The sequence below is a fragment of the Rhea pennata genome, chromosome 7, assembly GCF_028389875.1.
Source record: "Rhea pennata isolate bPtePen1 chromosome 7, bPtePen1.pri, whole genome shotgun sequence".
In the NCBI taxonomy this organism is placed as follows: domain Eukaryota; kingdom Metazoa; phylum Chordata; class Aves; order Rheiformes; family Rheidae; genus Rhea; species Rhea pennata.
The window spans coordinates 20,936,417-20,947,219 of NC_084669.1; the positions used below are offsets into that span (position 1 = coordinate 20,936,417).

At 40.7% G+C, this 10,803-nt stretch overlaps 2 protein-coding genes across 2 annotated transcripts; both read right to left on the reverse strand.

The window, feature by feature from the left end:
• Nucleotides 1–2,575: 2,575 nt before the first annotated feature.
• On the reverse strand, nucleotides 2,576–3,797 carry ZNF488 (zinc finger protein 488). The gene has a single exon (XM_062580519.1). The coding sequence runs from the start codon at nucleotides 3,689–3,691 to the stop codon at nucleotides 2,708–2,710; it is 984 nt and encodes a 327-aa protein (XP_062436503.1). The 5' UTR covers nucleotides 3,692–3,797; the 3' UTR covers nucleotides 2,576–2,707.
• LOC134142884 (PR domain zinc finger protein 8-like) lies at nucleotides 3,700–10,067 on the reverse strand. The gene is made up of 4 exons (XM_062580449.1): nucleotides 9,852–10,067; nucleotides 5,727–5,955; nucleotides 3,811–3,882; nucleotides 3,700–3,716 (listed from the first exon to the last, which is right to left on the reverse strand). The coding sequence occupies exons 1-4, from the start codon at nucleotides 10,065–10,067 to the stop codon at nucleotides 3,700–3,702; spliced, it is 534 nt and encodes a 177-aa protein (XP_062436433.1).
• Between the last annotated feature and the right edge of the window lie 736 nt (nucleotides 10,068–10,803).

Genomic DNA, 10,803 nt, shown 5'->3' on the forward strand with positions numbered 1-10,803 from the left:
CTGTTTTTCTTCCATCATTAGCTGATTTTCCATACTTTAGCAAAATCACTTACACCAACACCAAACCAGTGAAAACATGTAACCAGTCAGATTTGGTAATGCTTTGTTCTGTCCTAAATGGTACCTCAGGTGTAGCGCACCGGAAAATTAAGCCCTTGGGGTAAGACTGAAGCAATGTTTCTACATATTATTGGGGAGCATTACACAGCTGGTCATGCCTATTTCCAGAAGAAATCTAAAGTTTCTGACTGTACTAGTCTTTAAAAAAAGCATGGCATCTTTTAACAAGCACAGAACTTTTTTTCTTTTGCTGCAATGGTACCAAAAATCTTTAGTCTTATTTATACTGGGCCAGACTGATCATAAAGTCATGGATGTTAATCAGGAGTAATAACATGGAATTATTCTGGATTTGCACTGGAATAAGTGAGATCACAATCTGGCCTAAACTACTAATGGGAAATATAACCCTAACCACATATGCATGCAGTTACACCATGGGGTTCTTCATTACACTTTATGGACACTGACTTCACATTAAACTGGCTGGCACCCAGATAAAACCAAATGGAGTTAAATTTGGCCCATAAAACCTTGCCATAAATAAATTCCTTATACAGTAAATGTTATTAGACAGAAAATAGAGATGGAAAGATTAGGAGGAAACCACATCATCCCCCACTCAATGCAAGTTTGTTCCCTGTGCTACATGTTTCAAAGCTTTTGTTCACTTTGTTTTTTAATGACTTTGGTGAAAGAGCTTCCACCACTGACCTCAGAAAGCTGTGTTACAATTCAACCAAACTTTCAGTCGCAATTTAGTCTACTCAACTCTAAGGCATAATGTAACAGTTTTACCACTTTCTGTTGGGAAGAAAAGCTGGAGGAAACAGCAAGCCTTCGGCCTGTAATAAGCTAGATGTTATTCTAACAGGAAATGGCCATATATTAATATTCAACAGCAGTGTACTGGAAAAAATACAATCTCCTGATTTATAGAAATCTCCCAATAGCTGACAAGGAATGTAATATGTTGATCCCAACTGGCAGCCTAACACTGTAGGGCTTTTTTGTCACTCAGATGTGTTTACCTGTTGTCTGATACTGCCATTATCAACCCTGACATCATCATGGGAACTCTCAGAAAACTTCTGTCCACTGTGCAGCAGGCATGCACTGGACTGTATCAGCATGATGGAAAATAATAAGGAGCATATTGCAATGTCCTATACAGGTCCATGGGATACCCTGGTGGGCATCGAGTGGTTTCTGATCATTCTCTAGCAGATAGGGAATAATAGCAAATGAGATTCACAGGCAGGCCACAAAAACAGCAACTAACCTGAGAAAATACCATAGATGAGAGAGAGAGATGCTCACCTTGAAGAAATCACTGTCATGAGCTATCAATAGCAAGTCCCTAAGTGGATTTAAAAAGTAATGAAAGGATAATTAGATGAGTTGTAGTAACAATAGACAGGGTTGGTTTTTTGTTTTGTTTTGTTTTGTTTTACCCAGAGTGATATAAGCTCATCTACTTCTGAGACTAACAGAATATAAACCAAAAGAAGCAAAAGAAAAAAATTTCCTGTGAACAGGCTACAGAGAGACCTCAGCACCATCTTTAGAAAAAGCTGGAAATGTTCAATGGTAGAAACCAGATGATACATGAGATGGTCTTATCCAGTGCGATTCATATATGTTTCTGTCATTTTTTGAAGGACATATTCTTGTAGTTAGCAGAACAAAGCCTATCATCAGGAAATAAACTGTCTAGATTCTATCAGTAGCTAACAGTAACACAGTAACTCAAACACTCTGGTTACTTACTTTAGTATAACCCCCCCCCCCCCCAAAAAAAAAAAAAAAACACAAACAGGCCAAACTCTGCCCCTATTGGATCTGTACACCCATCAAAGTCACACAGATCTTGTGAGCACACCTCAGGGCAGAATTTGTGCTTGCTGTCTACACAATGTTGACAACAGATCACATTTTGATCCAGATCCAAGCTGATTTGGTTTTTTAAAAGATATTTCAAAAGTGTCAGAGCCTAGAACAGAACTCAGATGTACTGATTTACAAATCACATCCTCTTCATCTGTTTTTGCCAATCACAAATCTCAGATAGAGTCTGAACTGTAACTTCTTTCCAAGGCCAAGGAGATAATGGGATATAAGGTTTTCCCTCAGACTCATAAATCTGATCAAGTCTACTGATCCAGCTAACCTAATAGAGAAAGAGTCTGCCAAAGCTGCCAGAAAAGTTACTTCCTTTCTTTTAGCATACAAGCACTGTGCTTTTCAGTGCTTAAAGATTCCAGATTCAATGAGGATGTTGTTACTTCTGTATTCACATTATATTGCACAGGCACCAGCAAATCAAGTACAAGCAAATTCTGTATGCAAAACAATGACATTGTTCCCAACTTTTTGCAAATTAATACTTCATGTGCATTCATTTCACTATTTTATTTCCTCAAAAATAGATTGACAAGGACTAGGTTGAATTTTCAGAACTTACAACCCACTCAGACTCTTGTAAACATTATATATATTTTTGCGAAGCATCTATTATAAATTACTGTAAACAGTGATTTCCTGTAAGAAATTAATGTAAACACAAAAAGAAATGGATACGAATGAATTCTGTTCTTCTTCTTTACCCAACCTGCCCAGTCTCTTGGTGACATCTACCTGCACAGCTCTAATTATGAGAAGTCATGTGCCGAGATAAATGATGGCGTTCTCGGAAGTATTCATGACATATTGGGCATGTTAGCTTCTCCTCTCGTCTCCTCTTGCACTGAGATTCAGTTGAGGAATATTCTTTTTTGTGATGTGACCGCATGTGGAAGACTAAATCGGATGTCATGCGAAAGGACAGGTTGCATTTGGCACACCAGTTCTGGGCAGCTACTCCAAATGATGTGAAGGTGGGGGGAAGGAGAGTCAAGGAAGAGGAGGAGGAAGAGGAGGAGGAAGAAGTGGTGGTTGTGTTTTGTAACTGTCCTCCTGTTTGTTTGGGCCATGGTTCTGAGGTATATGGGAAAACATTGCTCCGAGTTATGCTTGTCTGCAGAATCTGAGAGTTACACAAATCACTGACAAAGAACTTGGAATTCAGGAGAGTGCTGCAGCACATGATGTCTGTGGTGGCAATGAGGCCAGACAGCTCCCCCAGGCTCTTTGCTGAGTCGTTCATGGGATGAGAAGAATTTACTGCAGCTCTTTCTGCTAGACACTTACTGGGTTTGCTGAAAGCGCTCTTCTGTTCTCCTCTGGCTCTGGTGGGCCACACGAAGGAGAATGCACTGCCAGAGGAGTTCAGCAACACTTCCTTTGACACCTGCTCTTTACCAAGTGGAACTGCGCCATCCTCCTGTTCCGTCTCCTTGGGTCTCTCATTCCTCAGTTTATCCTTCATCCTCTTGACCTCAGTGAAAGCACTCTGCTTCTGCTCTAAAGCATCCTTCCTAGCTGATTGCCTCCCTGAACTAAGCTTCCAGAAAGAACTAGCCAACGCATGCTCTCCCCCGATCTCTTCCTTGCCCCCGCAGGTATGTTCTTCACTCAGATTATTGGTTTTCTCCAACAACACTGTTTTCCTGCTCCTATTGTTCTCAGCCTCTTCTGATTTTGCTCTTCTCTCTCCTGTGAGACAATGAGCATCATCTTTTCGAGCTGCCATTTTGACCTCTAGGTCCCTTGCCAGGCTGTGAAAATTTGTGGTTTGCTCAGCTAAGTTGCCTTTCGCAGTCTTTGGGTCCTGGAAGTTTCTCCATAGTAGGGCACTCTTCTCTGAGACACACAGGAAGCGGACATGGGAGAGATAGGAATGCTCACATTTAAAGACTCGGTTGCATTCTTGGCATCTCAACTCTGCAGAAACAGACAACAGATGATCAGTTTTGCAAAGTCAGAATCATGGATGGATGCAGATCCTGACCGCTGTCATTGTCATGGATAAAAACCAGAAGCATCTCTGTGGTCATACAAGATCACATAGGATAAAACCAGTGCCAGTGCAGAATTAAGCCCCACGCTGCTATGGAAAATTTACCTCAATATGTGACTTGCAAAAATACTTTCATTTATACTCTTAGGCCATTTATCAGATAAACTTACCAGTACACAACAGTCTACATAAAACCTTATGAACTTTATGGTGGTTCAAAGTCTTAACCTAGATTTCCGCCTACATTTTCCAGGTAAGTCACTAACTTTTAATATAGACTGAATGTCAAACTCTATGTACCCATGTAATCTACAAGGTGTTCTAAAGCTCAGCCCAAAGATTTTGGTATGAACCTCTGTTTTCTGCATAGAATACTCTGAAAGTTTAATACTTTTTTACAAATCATCTGACAAGAATGCCTGAAGCCCTTACTCATTCTCACTTGACAAACTGCTATATACCTCAAGGGACCAATGCCTGTGGCGTAGAAAATAATGTTCTAAGTGAGACAGGACCAGTGATGGACAAGATTAGGGAAGATACACTGGCATGATACCATTTCCTGCTGGGCTTTGGATATACTGTTTCTCTGATTCATCAGAATGATTGATTACCCACGAACAGAAAGGACACAACTCAGTGACCAAGAGGCATATGGCACATCCTAACCTTTACAAACAATATCCATGCTAATGTGTTCCATAACACACTGCAGTTTTTAAATGTGAATGATGCCAAATGCACCTGGGGCTTGCGATACCTGGAAAAGTTCCTGCCTTGTTTGCGTAGAGCTACAACATCCTACTCTGTTGGTTCAGCACAGCTTAGATTCCTTCCCAAACTATAGAAACTGACCTTTTTATACCAAAACAAGGCTGTTAACTTGGGTGGGATATTATACACTTTCAGTTAAAGTCATAAGTCTGCATAAAGTATTTCCTGTGTAGTTAACTCTTTGCCCTGGTAAATTTATAGGGTTATATAGTCAAACTCAGACTGACATAGTGTGTCTGCATAGAAGCTATACAGAGTAGCTATGCTGAAATCAGTTAAAAATGATTTAGTAGGTTCCTGCTATGAATGCATCTATATTAATTTAGGCAAGTACATTGCCTTATAAATTTACCAACTCAAGCTATGTAAGTTATGTTTAAATTAATGAAAAGAGTTTTGTTCCAGTTTGGCTTGGTCTCTTTGTAATCTAGATTTGTATTCTTTCTACAACAGCCTTTCTACAGCAATTTCTTTTATAGCAATAAATTCCTAATAACATCTCAGAGTGAAAATCATGCCCTTTTCCTTGCTCCCACTGCGCCCTAGGCTAAATAGACAGACTGTGCTATATGAAGTAGTGCTTGAGTTGTTATGTATTTTATAGCCCTGCTCAGTTACAAGATTAAAGCTGATCATTAGCCTATATCTGATTCTTCAAGGAGCTAAAAAAGGCCCATTTCTAGCTGATACGTTAGGCTTTTAGGAGCCGAAGGGAGTCAAGTACAGCATGTCCCTTACACAGCTTTAAAAATTTCAGCATTATTTCCTAGTGCACCACCTTCTGTTGAGCAGTAACAACAAAAATGGCATTGAGACCTGCATATTTTGTTCTTGCTCTATGACTCCAACAACAAAGATGTATTTTATCTTTGCTGACCAGCTAGTGTCAGATGGGGTTAATTTTCCTGTATTACAGGATCACCACATACTAAAGACATTGTAGACTCTCTTCAGTCTTCAGTGGCCCCTGCATAGTCAGCAATTTCATACTCACCATTTTGGGGACTCTGTGCTTTTATCTCATTGAAACCCAGGAGGCTGGAAAGCTCCTCATCATACCAGACGAGGAGCTCCTCATTTTTGTTGATTTTCCTGGTGGAGCGATAATATAACTGGGTATTTTTTAGGTAGGCTTCCAAGTTCTGCTCCTTGCTATTGGCAGCTGCTTGAACAAGTCTCATCCAAGGCAGTCCTGTGGGACTGTGCACAGATGTAACATCTACCTGTGAGACAAGATGCAAAACAAGGAAGTTTCAAGTCTTGGGATGCAAAACAAAGAGATTTACTGTGAGTTCAGAAGCAAAGCCTGTTCTCTGTCTCATTCAGAGCCAGCATGCCAAAGCTATGAGTCCAGTTCTCACACAGGTATGATCAAATCCAAAGCTGTGATAGAGAGAAGGCCTCTCCTGTGTGAACACTACATGTGCTCACCTACCTGCTGTGGATTCAGTGCAGATCATAGTCAAGTAAGTGACTCAGTTGCCGTGTCAGGGAAAGGCACACGTATAGTGCTGGAGAAAACTGAGGAGTAGATGTGTGGAATTAAGAGGACTAAGAAAGAGAGATGACAAAGATGAATGGGAGTTCTGGGAATACACGTGAGCAGCAGGGAGGAGACACTGGCGTTCATATGCAACCTGCTCTGGCTTGGTGCCTCTAGGGCTGGTGCACCAGCCTGTCTCCAGCCCTCTTATGGCAAGGATGCTCTAGCTGCTGGGGGCTGTCTCATGAGTCTTTGTCAGGTGTGGCTCACAGAGCTACAGAAGGTTTGCTCTTCTGCAAGTAGGGGTGTCATTCCCATGGAGAAATGGGATATGAATCAGGAAAGATGCAAGTGCCATGATCTAGTGGCACCATGTGAGACGTGCAGGTCCCTGAACACTGCTGTGTGAGCCCAGAAATAAGCACATGCTCTGGTCAGAGGTACACTGCTTTCTCCACCAAACTTCTGAGTCATTTAGTCACAGGTTGACCATACTCTGGAAATAGTATAACTACAGAACATTTGTTTTTGTCTTCCTCATTCAGTGTGTGGCTCCCATCTTATTTACTTTATTGCATTTGCTCCGAATAGGGAATGATTAATTTCTTTATAAGTTTTCCCCTGGTGTTTACCACAGCAGATCTGTCCTCTGCAGGATTTGAAAGATGGGAAAGATTTTCATAGCTCAGAGGCAGAAACACAGGGCAATCAAGGGCAACATTTACACACATAAAAAGCCTCAACTAATTTTTGAAGTACTAAATCATTGTTTTGAAAGGAAGAAGTTGGGAAATGAAAAATGTCTAATGACAAGCATGATCCAAATTTCACCCCAAGCAATATATAGCTCTTTGTTTTCCACTAATTGTGGGGCAGCCATTCTTTGGTGTTTTGTACCAGAAACAGTATTTTAGCTATTTCTTTTTCTGTTTATGACTCCCTCTGACTATTACCTACCATAAAATATACGATCATATTAGTAGCTTGAACACAAGAATGAAATATTAAAATGCCATTAGTATATAAAGTTAATTAGGATAAAGGAGAAAATAACTTAGCATGCCTTGCAACTCATTCTCTCTAAACACCATGGTAATTAACAATGATTGGATTGAGAAATATAAAAGTCTGACAGCGACACAAGCACACTCACCCACACAAGCAGGGGTTGTAACTAATAGCTATGACAGAGGCTGTCATTTATTAGTATCTATATTTCAGAAATGCCAAGCACCCACCCGGAGCTCTAAGCAAAGTCAAAGGGAACACCACTCCTCTGGGATCCAGGCCTTCAGAGAAAGAGCTGAACACACTTAAAGAGTTACATGAGGAGGAAAAAAAGAACAGAACAGAAGGCCTGGGTGCAGTAAACTAAAGGCCTCTGCCAGCTTTAGTTTTTGCCTGTGTAAAGAGGCACTACAAGTCCTTCAAGTTCATCCTCTCCCTCACAGGTCAGTCCTTTAGACAAATCCTTTGTATCCATGTATGAGGGAAAGGCTTCATGACCCAACAGGTTCAATTATGGCTGTGCTTCAGGGAGATCTGGCTTCCTTGCTAGAGGCTGGAGGAGAAGGGAGAACATAAGGCTCTTCCTTGGAACCTGAAGGCCAAACCCACCAGAAGCTGTAAGGGGCAGAGGAGCTCAGTGGGAGAGGCAGCTTTACAAGGGGCTTGCTTGCTTTTCTAGGAGAAATGATTGTCTGGAATGAGCACCCATGGCTGCCAAGGCATTTTCTTTGATCAATGGCACAAATCGACTCAAGGAACTTAAATTAGGGTCTCCCCGTATTTGAGAAAAAACATACAGAAAACCTTTTTGGACTCAACATAGAAGTCCAAGATGAGGAAACCCTGGCTGGAAATAATATTCCCTGAAGTCTTGCAAGATTCTTGCTGACCTAGAATGAACATGAACCTCAGTTGCAGAGATTCTACATGCCAAATCATTCCTATGTGTACCTTCTTTGTACCATAGTCAGCATATCAAAGTCCATTTCTTGTTCTTCCTCTCAATACCATGACAATATCATAATATCATGATAGCATCAGTTGCTTATACACAAAGTTAGGAGCTTAATAGTAGTTCTTGAATTCTGGAAGGTTTAGCAAACGGGATATGGGACTGAGGATTACCTCTGAAACAGTTATTTGCACAGAATTTCATGTATTTACTGCCAAAAGACAAAGATCTGTGCCAACTCAAGCATTCAATTTCATGGCTGCAAAACAACTACTTAACTGAAACAAAGTAAAACACACAGAACCCGTCTTTCTCAAGGGCCACCCCAGTACAAAAACCCTTTGAGGCTCTTCTGTGAGTCTACAATCATTCCAAAACTCCCAGGATAAATATAGAAATATTTCAGAAATATAGCCTCATTCCAGAAGTCTTTCTCTAATGGGCTGCCAGTTCACCTGGGTTCTAGTAACACTGTCCAAGCAGGCAAATTTGTACCAGAGACCCAAACAAATAGTCAGCCAAGCCCTGAAGACTCCGCTTCTCTTTCTAAACCTGCTTAAAGCAAAAGTCTCAAACAAGTAACTAACTCTGAACAACTGCATCTCCCTTTTCTTATCCTATATTCTCCCTGGGATTTCTCTCCTCCAGAGCACAGAAATCTTAGGGGAACCTAGATCCTTCCCAGATCCTTCTGCGCTATGTTGGGGAAAATTGCTTGCCTCACATTGTAAAGCACCAACTCTCTGTTTCCATATAGACCGATGATTCTTAAAATGCACTCCAAGACCCAGAAGAATAAGTTAAGAGGTCAGCAGGAGAAATACGCATTGTTGAAAACAAATGTTATTGCTAGGGAATGTATTTCTAGGGGAACAAAAACCTTGGGAACCAGAGCTGCACAAAGACTTAACAGCCTGCACTCACTCTGTCACCATCCTGGGACTCCTGATGTTCCCTACACGATGATTGCTTTTGCTCCACAGAGTCCACATTGCTATGGCTTTGTCCATAGCAATTGAAAAAAAAAAAAAGCACCTGCACACAGACAGACATATCTGAGGTCATTTCAGCAAGTTCATGTACTAATAGCTCTAAGTTGTGGCTGCCTAAAGACTGTGTGAACTAGTTGCCAATTGTTTGATTGCTGGTATCTTACACAGTTCATACAACCTGCACTGAAATCCCCATTTCTCCAATTTCAGTCTTGTGGTAACTGAGTAAATTGTATTAAATCTTGCTCAGATCTGTCTATAAACGCTGCAAATGCACTACCTGCATGAACAGTGCAATACCACACTCTTTCCTCTTTGTTCTCCCAGGGCTGTAACATCTCATTTTAAGGCTTCTCTATCCTTTGGGTGTGAAGATGAAACAGGAGCATGAAGATCCAAAACTATTTGTTTCTTTCCTCCTATTCTTGGTCAGTGCTGAAGTAAATCATCAATCATCCGCATAGAAGCAAGACTTTGCATTCTTGCTGGAAAGGAAACAGTTCTCACTGAGGTTCCTCCAACTACAGCTCATAAATCAGGAACGCAGCAGGCTACTTTCCCCCTTTTGAAGGAGCTGTTAGTTGTGCTGAACAAAACAAAAATCTACTCCTTGACAATGTTACCTGCTGAAGGAGAATGTAGCCCTTTCTAAAATGGCCAGCATTGAAAGATGCTTTCTCCTACCTTAAATACATAATGGATGTTCCTTCTGTCAGAACATTTGAGAGCAATAAAAGCTACAGTGTCCAGTAGGGTGTTCTGGAGCATGCATGGTCCAAAAATGGCTTCTTTGGGAATGTCTTGTGTGGTATGAACAGTAGCCAATACGTCCGGAAAATGGTGATGCAGAAGTTTGTTGTCACTTGTCCAAAGGAATTTAGGCAAGGACGTAAGTTCCATCGTAAGCCTGTAAAATAAACAAGAAATCACATTTTGAATACAGATGGAAATGGCAGGAGTGTCACTACTTACAATATAAAGACATTCAGGAACTGCAAGTGAATTGTTAGAACATGCTAAGATGTTGTTGGTTATGGAGTTCACAGCTTTATTAACCTTCAGTTCAGAATAAGAAAAATGACTTTGCACTAAACCAAAGCTTAAGTTTGTAAACAAGTCAATTACTCTTTTCTAGAGCAGTCAAACACTTGAGTCCAGTTGCTTCTACATTGCTGCTCTTTACAGCCATAAACAAGAAGCTTTAGGCACAGTAAGCAAAATGTACAGTCAATGGAAGTCAGAATACTCTTGTTTAGCATATTCCCAGATATTCTTCTTGTTTATTGTGTGGTAGTTAGTAGGGATGCGAAGGATGGTGGAGAAGCAGAACAAAAATAGCAATGCATTTTGATTTACGATGGCAACATCGTTCTAGGTTCTTCTTAGGCAGGTATACCCTGTGTCCTGAGTCTACTCAGCCTGAACCCACAAAATCTCTGGGGAGTGATAAAAGGTAATTTCATCACAGTTCAATATTTATGTGAGATCTTACTTATCTGTTGTTGTTAGGAAGAACAATCAGATTGTGACTCATTCCATAGCGATACTTCTTGCATAATATTGGTAAAGACTGCTATACTTAGGGGTTGTATCTTCTTGCCCTGTATCTTGCCTTTATCATGTAAAATAATATCAC

What these genes read in the sequence shown, in the direction of transcription:
- ZNF488 (XM_062580519.1), bottom strand. Translation starts at nt 3,691, where the DNA reads ATGGCAGCTCGAAAAGATGATGCTCATTGTCTCACAGGAGAGAGAAGA.
- LOC134142884 (XM_062580449.1), bottom strand. Translation starts at nt 10,067, where the DNA reads ATGGAACTTACGTCCTTGCCTAAATTCCTTTGGACAAGTGACAACAAA. An exon ending in ACATCCATTATGTATTTAAG is followed by an intron (nt 5,956 to 9,851) that starts GTAGGAGAAAGC and finishes CTTGTCTCACAG; the next exon opens with GTAGATGTTACATCTGTGCA. An exon ending in AGCACAGAGTCCCCAAAATG is followed by an intron (nt 3,883 to 5,726) that starts GTGAGTATGAAA and finishes CTGTTTCTGCAG; the next exon opens with AGTTGAGATGCCAAGAATGC.